The 16,530-nt window shown below is 45.3% G+C and overlaps 1 protein-coding gene across 1 annotated transcript; it reads left to right on the forward strand.

The window, feature by feature from the left end:
- The first annotated feature begins 1,567 nt into the window (after nt 1–1,567).
- On the forward strand, nt 1,568–13,033 carry LOC126643925 (tumor necrosis factor receptor superfamily member 1B-like). The gene is made up of 10 exons (XM_050322718.1): nt 1,568–1,648; nt 6,689–6,791; nt 7,823–7,951; nt 9,007–9,156; nt 9,967–10,060; nt 10,145–10,332; nt 10,943–11,017; nt 11,309–11,346; nt 11,858–12,122; nt 12,538–13,033. Exons 1-10 carry the CDS (start codon nt 1,595–1,597, stop codon nt 12,819–12,821), a joined length of 1,380 nt encoding a protein of 459 aa, XP_050178675.1. The 5' UTR covers nt 1,568–1,594; the 3' UTR covers nt 12,822–13,033.
- The last annotated feature ends 3,497 nt before the right edge of the window (nt 13,034–16,530 follow it).

The raw sequence follows: 16,530 nt of genomic DNA on the forward strand, positions 1-16,530 counted from the left end.
AGCAGGTTACAGGTACCATGCCCTGTGTAAAGAAGGACTTGTAACACTTTTAGACTGGCCTTTTTATTTCAGTGAGTGCCACTAGTTCTTGTCTTACAGAAGTCAATGACTTACTTTTTGTTTTTTCTTTTGCAACTGATTCTTGATTGTATCCTCCTCAGCCTCCAAGCTGAGTTCCCATCTCCTCATACTTCTCATGTAACTTAGATGCTCCCTTGCCTTGGTCACTTCAGTTGACCTCTTCCACATCTACTTTAACTTCACTACATACTTCATTTTAGAAAACACCAATTTGTGAACCCACAAACATAAATAACCATGCTTTCACCTGGCTGTGATTTTTCAGGGCTGTCCTGCAATGACAGCTACTTGTACATCTCAGCTCTGTATATAAATTAATCTTTTTTACTGGAACAGCTTTCTAGGTGAACCGTGTGCATTGTAACCTGCTGGATGTGTTAGACTCGGTTGGTTTAATAATGCTGGTAATCTCTGAATTAAAAGTTACATGGATTTTAAGCCATGGCCATGCTTTTCTTGTTTGGTACGTACACATTTCATCGTTGATAATTTCAGCACCTGTATCAGCCACAGGAGAAATATTTTTTGCAGAGGAAATATTTCTGCAAGAAAGCCGCTTGAAGCTCATGAGGCTTTTAGTGGAGTGGGGTTTTTCTCAAGAGCAGGACTGAATTTACAGCAAGTCTGACTGTGCCATCCCAGCAGTGCGTGGCACACGAGTGGAGCAGTGGTGGGGGTTAATGAATGCTGGGATGGGTGTCAATGAATGCTGGGATGGGTGTCGATGAATGCTGGGATGGGTGTCGGTGAATGCTGGGATGGGTGTCAATGAATGCTGGGATGAGTATTAATGAGTGCTGGGATGGGTGTCAGTGAATGCTGGGATGGGTGTCGATGAATGCTGGGATGAGTATTAATGAATGCTGGGATGGGTGTCAGTGAATGCTGGGATGGGTGTCAATGAATGCTGGGATGGGTGTTTGATGAATGCTGGGATGGGTATTAATGAGTGCTGGGATGGGTATTAATGAGTGCTGGGATGCTGAGAAAGGTAAGTTCGTATTTTGGGATGAAGTCCACGAGATTATACAACTCAGGACGTTCTATGAGTGGAGCACAAATAGGACTAAAGACACCCTCCAGGGCAGTGGTCACAGCACCGAACCTCCCCGAGCTCAAGGAGCGTTCGGATGACACTCTCGTGCCCACGGTGTGACTCTTGGGGGCCGCCGGGGCAGCACGGCTGGCACATCGCGGGGCAGCACGGCTGGCACATCGCGGGGCGCCGGGGCAGCACGGCTGGCACATCGCGGGGCCGGGGCAGCACGGCTGGCACATCCCGGGGCAGCACGGCTGGCACATCGCGGGGCAGCACGGCTGGCACATCCCGGGGCAGCACGGCTGGCACATCCCGGGGCAGCACGGCTGGCACATCGCGGGGCAGCACGGCTGGCACATCCCGGGGCCCCGGGGCAGCACGGCTGGCACATCCCGGGGCAGCACGGCTGGCACATCCCGGGGCCGGTCCCCCCGCGGGGCCGCCCCGTCCCCGCCCCGCGCCACTCGCGGCGCGATGTGGCCGCGCTGGGCGCTGCTCGTGGGGCTGCTCCGGACCGCGGGCGGCCGGGTGAGTGCGGGCCGGGGGCTGTGCGGGGCTGTGCGGGGCCGGGGGTCTCCCCGCCGCTCCCGGGGCGCTGCGAGGCGGGAGCGCAGCCAGGGGGGACGCGGGAGGGCATCGCCTGAGGGGGGGCTGCTCTCGGGGATGCTGCGGGCGGGCATCGGCTCAGTGTGGGGGTGTGAGTCACCTGCCCGCCCCGTGTCACCTCTCCGCCCTTTGTCACCCCTCTGTCCCTCGTCACCCCTCTGCCCCGTGTCGCCTTTGTAGCCCCTTGTCGCCCGCCTGCCCCCGCTTGCACAGGACTCGGTGCGATCTCTTCAGCAGCCTCAAGTCCCGCTCTTAAGACTCCTTTAAAACTCGCCCCGCTCCCCTCGGCGATGTCGTTGTTTTTCTCGGCTTCCCAAAGCGACAGCAAGCCGTTTTTCCTGGCTTTTCATTGGGAATAGGTTGGTTTTTTCAGGCCTGTTTGAGTATTTGTAAAAATCGTGAGCGTCCCGGCAAGTGCGGGGGGTAAATCCGTACTCGTTTGACACCGTGGTTCGAACAGGAAGAGCTTGTTGTGCTCCGCTGGTTTCCTAGAACTCTTCCCTATTTACATAGAAAAGCCTTTCAATTTACAGTGCAGACGTGATGTGCTGCAGCTGGGACTGTCCTCTCTCCTATCCAGCTGTGCCACTCTTGGGCAATGAGGGCTCGGAACTGCCTCAACCAAAGAGCTCCATGGGATCTGTTTGCCTTGGGTTCTGTGCTTGCTGTGCTGGTCTAGCAAAGCGTTCTTCTGTCCGATTTTAAAACGTCCAGGATTGTGAGGATCAATACGGAAATGCTGCTGAGATGTCCAGGTCGTTGTGTTTTCATGGGATACTGATGTTATTTACATGTTTATTTAATCATAGGAATTCAGGCTCGGTAAGACAAAGGTTCAGTGAAACCAGGTGAGGATGTCAAAATGTGTGTTGAGCCTGGAATTACACAATGGTCTTTCAAAGAGTACTTGGTGCTATAATAGGTTGACAATATATTAAGATTAATTATTTTAACTGTTTCTCATTTTTAATTCAGCCTGGTTTTAAATTGATAGTATTTTGAACCTGATTTACTGGACACTTCGCAGTGGGTAGAGTACAAAAGATGAAGAAGGGAAAGTCTCAGAATTTAAGTGTTACTATTTCTTTCTGAACAAGGGGCTTCAATTCAAAAGGAATGAACTCTCCTCTCCCCCTAAACATGGCAAACATAATGATGGAAATAATGAAGGAAATTTTCAGCATCTCTCTCTGCATGGTGACAAACCAAAGCCTATTTATAAAGTTAGAAAAACAAACACAGGAGTTTCAGAAGTACTACATCTGCCACAGAGCTGAAAAAAACCCCTGTGTGTGATAACAATTTTAAGAAGTGATTTGTTAAAAAAAATCTTATTTTATTTTTGAGGGAGACTAATTGGCAAAGCCATAGTTGTTGAGTAACACTATTTCCTGTTTTTTCTCATTCAGCTGAAATTCTCTGAACACTCCTGGCCTCACTCCCTGTGTCAGTCACAGGAACTGAACGTTACTTTTGCCACTTTTGAATAACTCAGTCACCAGAGTTACTCAGAAATAGCCTGAATTTTTCAAACAGAAGAGCTGCTGAAATGTCCATGTTTTTCCAAGTACACATATAATAAAATATACCTTGTCTCCCTACAAACTTGGACTTACTTCTATGACTGGCATGCTGGGAGTAGCTTCCATGCTCTGTGCAGCTTCTGCCTTCTCTTTTGGGAAGATGTTTTCACGTGGTAGTGGTGGTGGGTGGCAATGAAGTAGAATTCCCAAGAGTGAGCAGAGACAACAGTGTTTCCTGAGGGAAGGGGAATGTGGAGCTGCAACTCTGTCTGTGTGTGGTGGTGCAAGGACTCCTGCTTTATAGAAATAAGTTGCAATACAGGATAAGAGAATAATTCACATAATGGATCTGTATCTTAGAGATCTGTGCAGCTTTAAAAGAAACTTTGTGGTGTGAGTATAGCTGGGACAGCCTGATACAGCTCCAGCTGGTTTTGGTGAGATGCTGTTATCTGGTTAACTAATCTCCCACAGAATTCTTTTTGTTAATGACCAGTTTAAATATTTTTAGACAGAATTGTGTTTTTTCCTGTCTCCAGCAGGTCTGGTAGCTCAGCAAAGGGTGTCTCTGTACCTCAGGTCCTTTCCATAGGAACAGACTTTTACGACAGAGGCCTCAGTGACTTCATTGTGGTTTCATGTGCGAAAAGAACCTTGTGCACAGATGTTGTTCCTCTGCAGACTCCTTTGATTGGCAGCTTCAGTTTGAAGCAGGCAAGGAGACCAATGAAAATGTAGTTAGGATTAAAATAGATGCTCAAATATCTTTGTTTAAATGGCCTTCTTGAGTGAAAATGAATGTTATGTGAATGGATTTTTATATATTCATCCATCATATTAACGTGTTTTGTTTTTATTATTTAAGATACTGAAATTTAATTACACATAAAGTGCTCTCTGCTGTTAGCCTGCTCCTCCCCAGTGAGAAATGAGGTGCCCTGGGTGCTGGGTGTCTAGAGTGCAAATGGGAACGTGATTCAAAGAGTGCAGGGACTCTGAAGAGTCTGGAGTCATTGGCTTTGTGTGTGTAATTTCTTAGTTATTGCTTAGTGCACAGGCATTGCAAAAATCTCCCTGGTGAGTTGTGTATCCAAAGACAATCATAGTTTACCCATTTCTGTGCCAAAATGCCGTGCTTAATTTGGTTGCTGTGCTTGGAGTGAGACTAAATTTCATGTTAAAGAATGTTTGTGCCTCTTCTGTCAGATAGATGGGGCATTTAAATTCTACTTGTGCCTGTCAGATTAAATCAAAGTCTTCCAAAGTCTTCATTCTGTCAGTATAAATCTCTTTAAAATCAGCTGCCATTAGACATGGCCACATAAGCTGAGAAGTTCCAAGGCTGTAATGCAAGACATGCAGCATCAGGTTGGTTTCCTTCACACAATCTGCTTGTGCCTGCTTGTAATCTGTGAATTGCAGTAAAAACAGAAAGTAAAATGAGGGCTTGTGAGAGGTACAAAGAGTAACAAAATGCAAAGATTGTGGAATGGAATCTGGCCTCCACTCATCAGCTGTTCATCCCAAAGTAGCCAAGGGAACTACACAGATATTGTATGGCCCAAGCTGGCCCTTAGGATTGGTGCCATGGCTATAAAAAGTGGGGTCTTGTAGTCAAGAAATCCAGGGGAGTTTTATAACTAATAAAAGGCCTGTACTTCCTCTGCCAGATCTGAGAGCTTCGATTAAACTGGTTTATGTTGGAGCAACCACTAAACAAAATGAGCATCTCAGCCAGGCACAAATCCCTTTTAGATTCCCAGCGTGTTCTTTGAGGACAGTTGAGAAGAATTGTCAGTTGTGAGGCACTGAGAGCAGCAGCTCATCAGATAAAATGTCAGGGAGATTGTATCAGACAGCAGAGAGATCCCTTCAAGCACAGCTTCAGAGAAGCAGGTGTGAGCCCAGCAAGCCACAGGTTTTCCTGTGTCTGCACCCACAGGGCAGGATTTACAGCAGACAGTTCAGAGCAGGAGATAAGAACGTGGGGTTTTTTGCCAGGAAGCCTCATCAGCAGGATAATTTGTGATGTGGTTAATTGTACTTCTCCTTTTTTTCCCCCGTGTCTGCTCTTGCAGTGAAGTTCTGTGTTTTTAAAAAGGCTCTCAAGTGCTTGTTTGAATGAAGTTGATCACAGTGTCTACAAAAACGGGACGACAACACTTGATCTTTCTTCTTTTAATAAATAAATGAAAAATACTTTTGATGAGACCAAAGCCCTTTTCCCCTTCATCAGATTTTAGTGCCAGCTCTCATTTGCAAAATGGGATGATTTGTCATTGCCCATCCTCAGATACCTAAACTCAAGAAGACTTTTCTCTGCCTTCACATTCTCAGGAAACGTTCTTTTTGACACTGACCCTTAAGGAGATTGGCAAAGTCCTGTTTCTGATCACAACTAGATAAGAGACAAAATGTTTCACAAACTGCATAAGAAGATGTTGGATTCCTTTTAAGTGATTGTTGAGAGTGGGAAGTGTTAGTCTGCTTTGTCTGTGATGTGAAGACACAATGGATAATCAACATGTGTTCCAGTAAGGAGGAAGGATATTTTCATTACCAGCCTCCCAAGAGCTTGTTCCTGTTTTGATTTCTCTTTTTAGCAATGATTTCCCTAAATGTGTGTAGATTATACATGGAACCATCTCTTCAGGCTGCACAAAGCTGAGCAGTGTCACATCCTTTTCAAACAGCACCTTTCTGATCTAGCAGAAAACTCCTACACTTGTCCTACCTAACAGGAGCCTTTTTCTTTTGAGTGAGTGTGTTTTTCCCTTGGGAAACAGTCAGCAAGTCATCAAACATTGTGACATTTATTCACTGAAGTCACTGAGCTGTGCTGATCAGTGTAGGCCCCCTGCATTTCATGACTGTTCCTCGTGCATCTGACCTGCATTTTTGCCAGGTGCTGCTTTTCAGAAGCAGCAGCAGCGCAGTTTTTGGAGGCATCATTTTGAAAACACCAAGGCCTTTCTCATTCAGGAAGGAGTCACTAAGTATCTGGGAAGATGAGAGCCTTTTTTGCTTTCCTTTGGTGAAACAGGTTGTTTTTCACACGGCCACTTGGCAGAAAATGCTTCTCCCACAAACCCACAGGTAAGAATTTGGGTTTCACTGGTGTTTTGGTTGAGTGATGGCAGCTCCCAGCCCTTAGCTTTGGAGATGCAGTGGTGACTGGGTGTGATGCCAATCCTGCTGCACTCCTTTGAACATAAAACCTGGAGAAATCCCTTTGTTCCTTGTGACAGATCTTTGAAAGACAGAGGAGCCTCAAAATAGTCTCATAAGCTGTGTGTTCTCCTGCATCTGCTGTGCTCTGTGTCATCAGTGCCTTGGCAAGGAAGGGGGTTGGAATTGCACTGGGCATTAAGTATTTCTTTCTCTAATGCAGGGTCAGAATGGACTTGTGACTCATGATTTCCCATTAATTTTCTCCTAGGAACATTCATTGCCTTATACACCACAGTTTGCACAGTGCAAAGATCCCAGCACTGAATTCTATGTTGAAGAACTTAATAAGTGTTGCAGCCAGTGCCCTCCAGGTGGGTTCCAATTCAAACTTCATGCAGCCAAATTCAGTCAATTTTCTGTGATTTTTTTGGGGGTATTGTAATGCATTCTGGCTGTCTGCTCTGAGCTGCCATGTCTGACACTCCAGGGATAATTATTGGTGGTCTGTGATTAGCTAAACTTTTTGTCTGCAGAAAGGTGGGCTTGTGGGTTGGTTTTTTTGGGGGTAGTAATGCTATTTGAATATTTAATAGTAGAGTTTTTTGCAACAAGTTTTAACTATGTTATTATGTAAGAACACAGCAAAAACTGCCTTTTTTTTCTCCTTACATGCTGAGCAAAGGGGACTTGTCTCCATAAATGCTGAGTTTCTGGCAGATCCGGAAGCACAGACAGGAAATCAGTATTTGCTGAACCAGCTGCAGTTGCTTGAATGAACTTAAATTATCTAGATAGAACTGTCAAACTTCCTTTGTTACAAACATGATGGATGGGAGATGGTAATTCATAGATAAAACCTTTTTTTGTTGTTTTATGTACTGTTCAGCACTAAATCAGCCTAAATCATTAGCAGGATGTAGGATGCAGAATTTTGAGCTTCAAGTAAGGGCATGGAAAAACAAAGTCTTTGGAAATAATTCATATGGCTCATCTCCAGGGCCTCTTCTTCTGAAACACAGATTCTTCAGGCAGCTCCACAGATTTTTTTCAGTGCTAATCCTGCTTTCTGAGGATGTTTTCCAGGATATTTCTGTAGAGGATGTGAGACTGGCTTTTACATTCCTTCTCATTTCACAAGGAAGGGAAATGGCAGTTGAGGTGTTTTCCTTTGTACTGTGGGAGCTGCATTTAAGGATATGCTGAGGGGTTTTCTTTGGGATTGGGGCTGCCTTGTTTTGAATGTGGCTGGAATTCACTGAACTGAATGTAGGAACAGGGGTCAAATATACATTAAATCTGATAGTGGCAGTGAAGGGGTTCTACAGCATGAGAATGAAGCTCACCTTAAGCAATTCCAGTGAGATGCTTTCTCTGCTTTGGTTTCATTTGTTTTCTGCCACAGGTCAGTACAAGACAGAGAGCTGCACTCACACCGTGGACACCAAGTGCAGGCCCTGCAGACCCAACACTTACACAGCCATCTGGAATTGGTCTCCACAGTGCTTTGCCTGCTCCCCACCCTGCAGGAAAGGTGGGCTTGGATTAGTAAAGAGCCATTTGTGGCTTTAACAGCCTGTTCAAAGACTAGGCTTGATTTAACCCAGTTGGTTCTCCTGGGAGGTTTTGTCTGTCACTTGTATGCCCTCGTGCTTTCGGTAAAATCTGGGGATAAGAATCAAGGAAAATTCTTGCAGGGGTCCTGTCCCTTTTTAAGTCCTAAAAGACTTAACTAACTTTATGTTCTCAGAAACTTAGGCACTGCATCATTAAAATAGTTCCAATAGAATGAGTTCCTGCTTATAATGTCTAGTCAAGAGATCCTGAGGCCTGACGTGCACAGGGGTAAATGGATCATTGCATTTCCAGCATCCAGTCACTTCTTGATTTGTCTGCTGATGTGACAACAGCGAACACCAGTTGTGATATTCCTGTGCTGTTTTTACTTCTGGCTCTGTTCACTGAAGCAGCTTAGATAAGGTACATTGTACCAACATCTGGACATGGGGCTGATGGATCACAGCATGGAACAGTCTCAGTCATTTCTAATGGCAGCTGGTGTTGAAAATTACCTACTTGACTCACTGACGAGTAAGTTTTAGGGATACAGTCTAAGCTGTTCAAAAGACCTTTAGTCTCATCTAAACAGACAATCTTACAAAGCTGGCTAATGACAGAGTGCATATGTGTGTAGTGAAGTCTCCAAACACTTTAAATGCAGTTGCATGTTGTGCTCAGACTGTACATGTCAGTGTGGCCCCAGGTACTGCAGTGATGAAAACAGGTGACACAAGCTGTGCATATTTGGGGTTATGATAAAATATAACACAGCTCCAGGTACAAAGTTTTAAGGTGCATTTTACAGATGCAAATTCCTCCTTGCCCAGGGAGAGAAAGAGGAAACTCTTCTGACAAGGCAGACATTGGAGCATATTAACATATTTGGTTTATGATGCTAAACTAGCCCAAAGCTGCAAAATTACCTTCAGCTTGTGGCATGTGAACATCCTCTCATATTCACCCAACACATTGCAGGCTGTGATTTGAAACGTTGGTAATAACATCTTGCTCTATTCTTGTTTCCAAAAGGGCTTGTGGAGAACCAAACATGCACTCGGTCCCAGGACAGGATCTGCAGCTGCCCACCCCACAAGTACTGCCTTTCCAAAATACAGGAGTACTGCAGAGCATGCAGAGTGCACAAGAAATGTGGCAAAGGGTACCGAGTTTCCAGAAGAGGTAACTTTTAATTTTGAACACTCTGACTACTGAACTCTTACTCTACCCTAGTTCCCTACAATTAGACACTCTTTTTAGTGGTTTGGATTTTTTTTTTTACATCCTTAGCAAGTAGGCACTAACCAGAGTGACAATATTCTCCAGAGGTACATCCAAGGGGACAACATGCTGCAGTCTGTTACTGCCATGTATCATAGAGTTCCTGATCCAACTTAATCTTCCTTTGTTTTGCTCTACTGTGTGATTTATTCTGTAGAAGTGACTGAGGTTCAAGATCACTTAATTCCTCCTTAAATCCTTGAAACACAATGCTTTAGGTGGGAGTTTGGGGTACAGTAAATAATGATGACTCCATGCTGTCCTGCAGAATTGATCTGGTTTTTTAACTGATGGAGTTCACCACTCTGATAATATATCTGTCTCAAGATGATAAATAATATTCAGAAATTCAAAATACCGAATATTTTCAAGAAATTGGGGTTCATTTGAGAAGATGCAGAACTCCAGGAGCAGGGGGTCAGTCTGTCAGGGACCAGTGAAGAAGCTCAGCTTTGTCTGCAGCACCACATTTGAACTATTGGTGGGGTTTTGGACTTTGAAAAAGATTGACTGCCAGAGTCACCAAACTAACAGCTGGTTAATCTTCTAAAGTGTGCTTGGGTTGGGTGCTTCAAGTGAATCTCCCCTGTGGCAGTTCCAGGCTGTATTTTATTCACTGCCTCTGTGCCACTGGCAGGATCTCCCCAGCCCTCAATTATTCATTCTCGTGTCTCACCAGACTAACTGGAGTTTTCCTCTTTGTGTGTGAAGGGACAGACAGCACAGACACAGAGTGCAAACCTTGTCCTCCTGGCACTTTCTCCCCTGAGGAATCCTACGACACCAGCTGTACCCCCCACACAGTGTAAGCCAGCGTTTGTGTCCATCAGCAGCCTCACCTGGGCACGGGGGGGCCGCCTTTCCGACCTTCTCCTTCTGTTCCTTGCAGCTGTAAAGCAGTGGCTGTTCCTGGGAACAGCAGGAATGACACTGTTTGCAGCGACTCAGGAACAGCCACGGTTCTGCCTCACACCATCCTGAACCTGCTCCTGACCCAAAGCTCAGCTCCCCACAGACCTGAAATAATCACTCGACCCACCATGGTAAACCCTGTGCCTGACCTGTCTGCCACCATTGGTGAGCTTTAACTCATTTAAAGTCACTTCTGTCTGCCCAGGAACCAAGTTTATATTTAGTTCTCTGTTTCTTTGTGAAACCAATTACCTGTAGCCAAACAGAACCTCAGAAGAGCTGAATGAATTCAATATGACACTGCTTGTAGTGAGCTGCATTTTTACCTCTGCATCTGCACTACAGACCTTGGAATTCTGGAAATATTTCTAAAAATCCCCAAGCAATTTAACAGAAGGCATTTCCTGAGAAGTGCTGCTGTAGCTGGTTAGAAAGTTGCATCTTAGATTCTGGACTGAGGCAAACCTGACTTGATAAAGCTCGTGGTGAGAGCTCTTTGGAGCCTTTCCCCAGACAGGATTCCCAAGTGGAGATCTGTTCTCTCCTGTTCACAGCACATCCACAGGGCAGAGATGTTAAAGAGCATTTTGGGCTGCATGGCCTGTATTTAACAAACTCTGGTATCTGATGGTAGAGGCATCAAATGTGAATGTCAGACACATCTGATACTTGTGAATTTAGCTTTTATACCCATGGACAGAAGCTACAAGACTACCTTTTTCTACTTTGTCAGATCAACCTGCTAAATAATTCCTCTTTTTTTATTTATTTTCAGGAGCAGTAGCAGGACCATTGTTACTGGTCCTGATAATTGCTGTTTTGGGTTATTGCTTAGTCACTAACAAAAAAGGTAAGATTCACGAAGTGAAAACAAGTAAATCTGTAAACACTGGAAAAAGTGTCAGCTTATTTCCCACTAATCTGTAAAAATTAGGAATCCATGCAGAGGCTCCTCTTTGCTTGCTGGCTAAATTTAAATCACCGTACAAAACTAATACAATACAGCTTTCAACATTTTCAAGCTGTGTGTAAAGGTACATCAGGAGTTTACTCCAGGATCAGAGGATATCCCTCAGACTAGTTCAGAGTGCAGCTTTTGCAGCAGGTTTGGGTGCTAATGAATTTCTTTGCTCACTTGCAGCCCCTCTGTTCTCTGCACCAGCTACAGAGGCAGATTTGGTGAGTGCCACCATCCTTTCCATCCCTTCCACCTCTTTAAAAGTTGTACAGAAATCATGCAGTCTTATTTTATTTCAAGTAGAAAAAAACCACACAGCAGAAAGACAACTGGAGTGAGAATGGGGTGGTTTGGTCCCCAAGCCAGGGTGTAAAATGCACTTTACGTAGCCCACATAATACACCCTCCTTACTTTATTACCAGTAAAACACAGGTGGGGGCAGGAAAACAGATTTTAGAGCCTTTGTTGTCTAGACAATCAGTGTAGTGCTGTGGGTGCCTTCAGGAGACAGGTTCATTCTGTTGGACCCCTCATGAGCTGATATGAATTGACTTGAAGTCATTGCTATGCAAATAGAAATTACCATGGAATGGTTTGGGTTGGAAGGGACCTTAAACTCATCTAGTTCCAGTCATCAGTGGTTTCTTTAGCTGCCTAAGGACTGACTTCTCTGTTTGTGTCTTGGGGTTTTATAAATATTAATTTTTTGCATTTCTCTGCAAATGTTCCAGCCTTTTCCCCTCCCGGAAAAACGGTGTGACAAAAAAGTGAGAGACACAGGATTGCAGAACTGCAGCAGCTCTGAACAGGAGCAGCAGCATCTCTTGGGAACTTCTGGGTCCAGCAGTGGCAACCTGAATAATCCAACTGCAAGAATCAGTGTAGAAAGTGAAAAGAATGATGAAAAGAGAAAACCAGAAGGATTTCAGCAGCGACATCCACCTGCAGCAGGTTCTAAACTCCACACTGGAGACAGACACAGCTCTGTGAGTTCAGGTAGGAACGGTTCTGAATGATCCAGAACCTCTTGAGATTGGATTACCAATTATGAGCCTTTTTAGCAGTTTAAATGGCAGGATAAAATGTGAGACCCCTGTTCAGAGGGAGCAGTAAGGAAACATTGTCAAACCCATCTGAAATGGCAACAGATGGGCAGGGAATTGTTTGTGACCCAGGGCTCTGCGTTGATTTTTGTAGCCTTTTTATTTCTGAGGTGATGTGGGTTTTATGGCACCATAAAAACCCACTAAAATTTACAGAATCAAATCCACCAGCTTGACCAAACTAAGGGGAGCGAGAAGATATTTAATGTCTATCCTAACTGTAAGTCAGAGAAGTGGATAAAGAATCCAGCTGTCCCATTCTGGGTTTCATTCTTCCACGTTTAATGTGTTTTGTGTTTATTTGACAGAACATTCTGGTAATGGAGGAAGGCAGGTGAATGTGACCTGTATTGTCAAAGTCTGTAGCCCAGACTGCAGTTCCCAGTGCCCAGAGCAGATGGATTATGGAAACACTCCCTGTTATTCCCCAGCAGGGGAGGAAACTCCCCTTTCAAAAGAAGAAAATCCCTCGAAAAGTGAAACTGAAGTTCCCATCTCGGTGGAAAATGAGGACCATTTACTTCAAGACTTACTTCCAGAAGAAAAGAAGGTTCCTCTGGGTATTCAAGATGCTGGGATGAAAACCAGTTAAAGGAAATTACAGATCATACACTGACAGACTGATAAAATTAACCATTTTCTAATGTCTTCTAAAACAAATGTTATGGCAAATGTAGCATTCCTCCAGAGACTTGAAATCTCAGACAAATATAGACACTGATGCTTTAGCAGTTTTTAAGCTTTGAGAGCTGAAGGAAGATCTTTGCAGTTTAAAAATCTGAATGCTTTTTCTTTTAAACTGAATGGCCAGTTCTTCCCTTTCTTCTTTGATACCCTAGAAAGACCTTTACCAGATTGGAAAAGGAACATTTTTCTAATTTTATGCCATTAATTTTTCACCTGAGAGTTCTTGAGATGACAGTTTGGGTTCAGAACATTCCTGTGACCAGCACTTCTAAGAGACTGAAGTTAAATTATCATTCAGTCAATGCTCAGGAATTATCCATTTGATTTTAATTTAAAACTATTGCATTCCATTTCCTATCCCAGATCTTCATGGACATACTTTCCCTCATCCTCCTGGATATTTCTTTTATTATTACAATTTGCTTTTGCTCCCTATCAAGCCAAATTTCTCCAGTGTAAGTACACATAGGATATCAAGAAGTGAAATATTTTACACGAGTTTTTTTTTACTAAATTTCAACTATTATGTCTAAACAACAGCATTTCATTGACTGTACAAAGTTCATTTTGTTTTAGAAGAGAAAAATGAGATGTTGTTATCTTGGTGTAGAAGTAAGTTCCTTTTACTGGCAGCTCTAGAGTGTGTCACCTTGTGTCCTGGCTGATGTAACATGTTCCCTGATCGATTCTGACCTCATTGTTGAGGTTAACCATAAACCCAAAATATTTTCCCTGTGTTCCAGTGAATATTAGAGCAGATCCATGTGATTATCTTTCCAGACAGCTCCTGCCCACTGCCCTCAGGAAAAGGTCTCCTGATGATGTCACAGCATCATCTGTAATAAATGGGGTGGATTCAAACCTCAGAACCTGAAAATCCTGTTCCACTTCGCTGCTTGATGACGCTGAGGCTGCAACCACCTCTGGCAGAAAATTAGCGGGGGTTCTTCTTGAACCAGGCCTTGGGTTTGGAGGCCAGCCTTTAGGAACCCACTTCCCATAATTATATTTTACAGCCTGTGACTTAACTGACAGTTGTGCTGGCTGTGTTCAACCAGCATCTGCGACCCAGTGCCTGAGTCACACCACAGGGAAGTCATCAGTGGGCACAGCTCTTGTCTTCCGTGCCATAAACCCACTGTTGGAATGAAGGATCCCTGTGCTTCCAACTGGATTCTCTTATTCTACCTCTGGAATTAGATAACAGTTAGTTATATATCTAATAGTTAATTAGATAGTAAAATAACAGTGATTATTTCTGAGGCCTTAGAGTGAAAAAGGATGTCTGGGAATAGCATTTTTTTTCTACCGCTGCAGAAGAGGATTCAGATTTGGAAAATACAAATGTTAAACTTCCATTATAAATAATAATGGAAAATACAAATGTTAAACTTCATGTATAAATTTTAAACTCCCACAAAAGCTCTGAGGTTACTCATTTCTGGAACTGAGAACTCACAAACAGGTCCACAGTTCTACTACAATGAAGCCTTTTACAACTTTTACAACTCTATCTTAAACTTGCACTTGAAGGTAATTTTCAAGGAAGACTTTGGAAATGGGCACTCTGAAATTATCAACAAAACTGAAGGATGTAGGCAAGAAAATAACCTTATTTTATCCAGCAGTGTGAACCTCTTGCGCTGTGATATTTTCAGCCTAATTTTTTGTTGGCTTCCAGTATTGGGGCCACAGTGAAGCGCTGGAGATGTTTGTTTTAAAAACATTAAAAAGGAGGATCTTGTTACAGCAGTTAATTGACAGGGTTTTCAAATTAAGGAGCTGCTTGACAGAAGGGAAATTACACTGAAATGGGGAAAAATGAGCTTGAGTTTGCTTATAAAATGCAAAAAGACCCCAAAAGCAAAACTATGGATTTTTATAAATATGTGTATTTTCAGGTTTCCTGAGCTCTTTATTAACACACCACTGTGTTTTGTTATTATTTAAGTAATCAAACATTGTGATGGCGTTTTACTCAGAAGCAATGGTGAGCCTTGCAGGCCAACGCCTCGAAGGGTTTGAAATTTATTTGTGTTTAAAACACCAGCCGGTCCTGACCGTGTGGACTTGGACGAGCCGCGTGGAGACGAACTTTCTTCAGCTTGGGTAAAAAAAGATTAAAAAAAAAAAAAAACCAAACTGTAGTTAACACCCATTTCTGGTCCCTCTGCGCAGGCGGGAGAAATGACATATTTGAGACTTTTCAGCCCCAAACCGGGCTGTTTTCGGGCCCAAACCGGGCTGTTTTCAGCCCATTTTCCCGCGCGGGGCCGTGAGGGGAGCTTGGCCCCGCCCCGCCCGCCAGGGGGCGGTACCGAGCTCCGCCCTCCTTCGCCGGGCCCCGCCCAGCGGTGGCGGCGGGGGGCGTTCCCGGCACCCCAATCGATCGCTCGGCGCTCCCGCAGCCCGGGCGCGCCCCCGCGACCGCCCGGCGCGCGCCCGCCGCCCCCCGCCCGGAGCGCAGGTGGGTCCGGGGGGACACGGGGGGGGGAACGAGGAGACCGAGCGGGGGGACACGGAGAGGACATGGGGGATCCTTTTCCCCCCCTGCACACACACACACAGCCAGCGCCGCTGCCCCTTCCCTCCTGCGTCAGCAGCCGCTGCCGGCCCGGGGGGCCCCTCCCTGCCGCACGCCCCGCCCCGCCCGCGGGAGGGTGGGCGAGGGGCGGCCGCGCCGGGGACGGGGTCGGCGCCCACCCCGGGGCAGCGCCTTTGGGGGGATGGGGGGGTTTCAGCCCCGCGGCGCGGCGTGGCCTGAGGGTGGGGAGGTCTCTCAGGGCCTCCCCCACGGCCTCTTCGTTCTCCGCCTCAGGGGGACACCCCGGGGTCCCTGCGGCTCCCCGGGGCAAGGTGACCTTTGGCTTCCCCGCGGGCACGTGGGGCTCCTCCGGGGTGTCCCCGGCGCTGGTCCGGCCCGCCCGGGCTTTGGGTGGGTTCTGGCAGAGCCCCCTTTTTTCCTCCCCTGTCCCCGCGGCCCTTCCTGCTGCTCCCCCGGGGGGAAAATCGCTGCTTTTCCCAGCGAAAAGGAGCCCCAGCTGAGCCACGGCCTGGTTCGGGCTTTGGTCCCTGCTGTGCTCTGTGTGTGTGTGTGGGGTAAGGAAATTAAAACAGTCACAGACAAGAGATGTCTTGCTTTTCTCCGCCAGTGGCACAGCAGTGCCATTTTTAACATATTTTACAAATGCAGAAGCCTTAAAACATTGGGGCGATTCCTGTATGGTTACTTATGTCCTGTGAGTTCAGGTTAAGGAGGTGATTTACTTCATTTACAGTTTTCAGGGTGACTTCAGGCATAGAACTATTCATGCACTGGAGGATTTCAGCCCCTGGGTGCTGATCTCTGTTCCTTCAGCATCTTTCCTCTGCTTTGGTTTCAAACACCTGTAGATTTCTTTTTTATTGGCTTCTTTTTTTAGTGGCGATATGACAAGGGTGACTGTATTTGCTTTTGTTCCATCTTCAGCTTTCTTGTCACTTCTATTAGAATAAAACCCTTTTATTAGAATAAAAAAATATAAGCTTGTGGCCTGAGAGTAAGAATGTTATGTGGAATAATACTATTGTGTTTTAAAACTGTTGAGATATTTTTCATAGATAAAAACGTTAAA

Source organism: Myiozetetes cayanensis, unplaced genomic scaffold, assembly GCF_022539395.1.
Source record: "Myiozetetes cayanensis isolate MyiCay16 unplaced genomic scaffold, myiCay2020 scf28, whole genome shotgun sequence".
Taxonomy (NCBI): domain Eukaryota; kingdom Metazoa; phylum Chordata; class Aves; order Passeriformes; family Tyrannidae; genus Myiozetetes; species Myiozetetes cayanensis.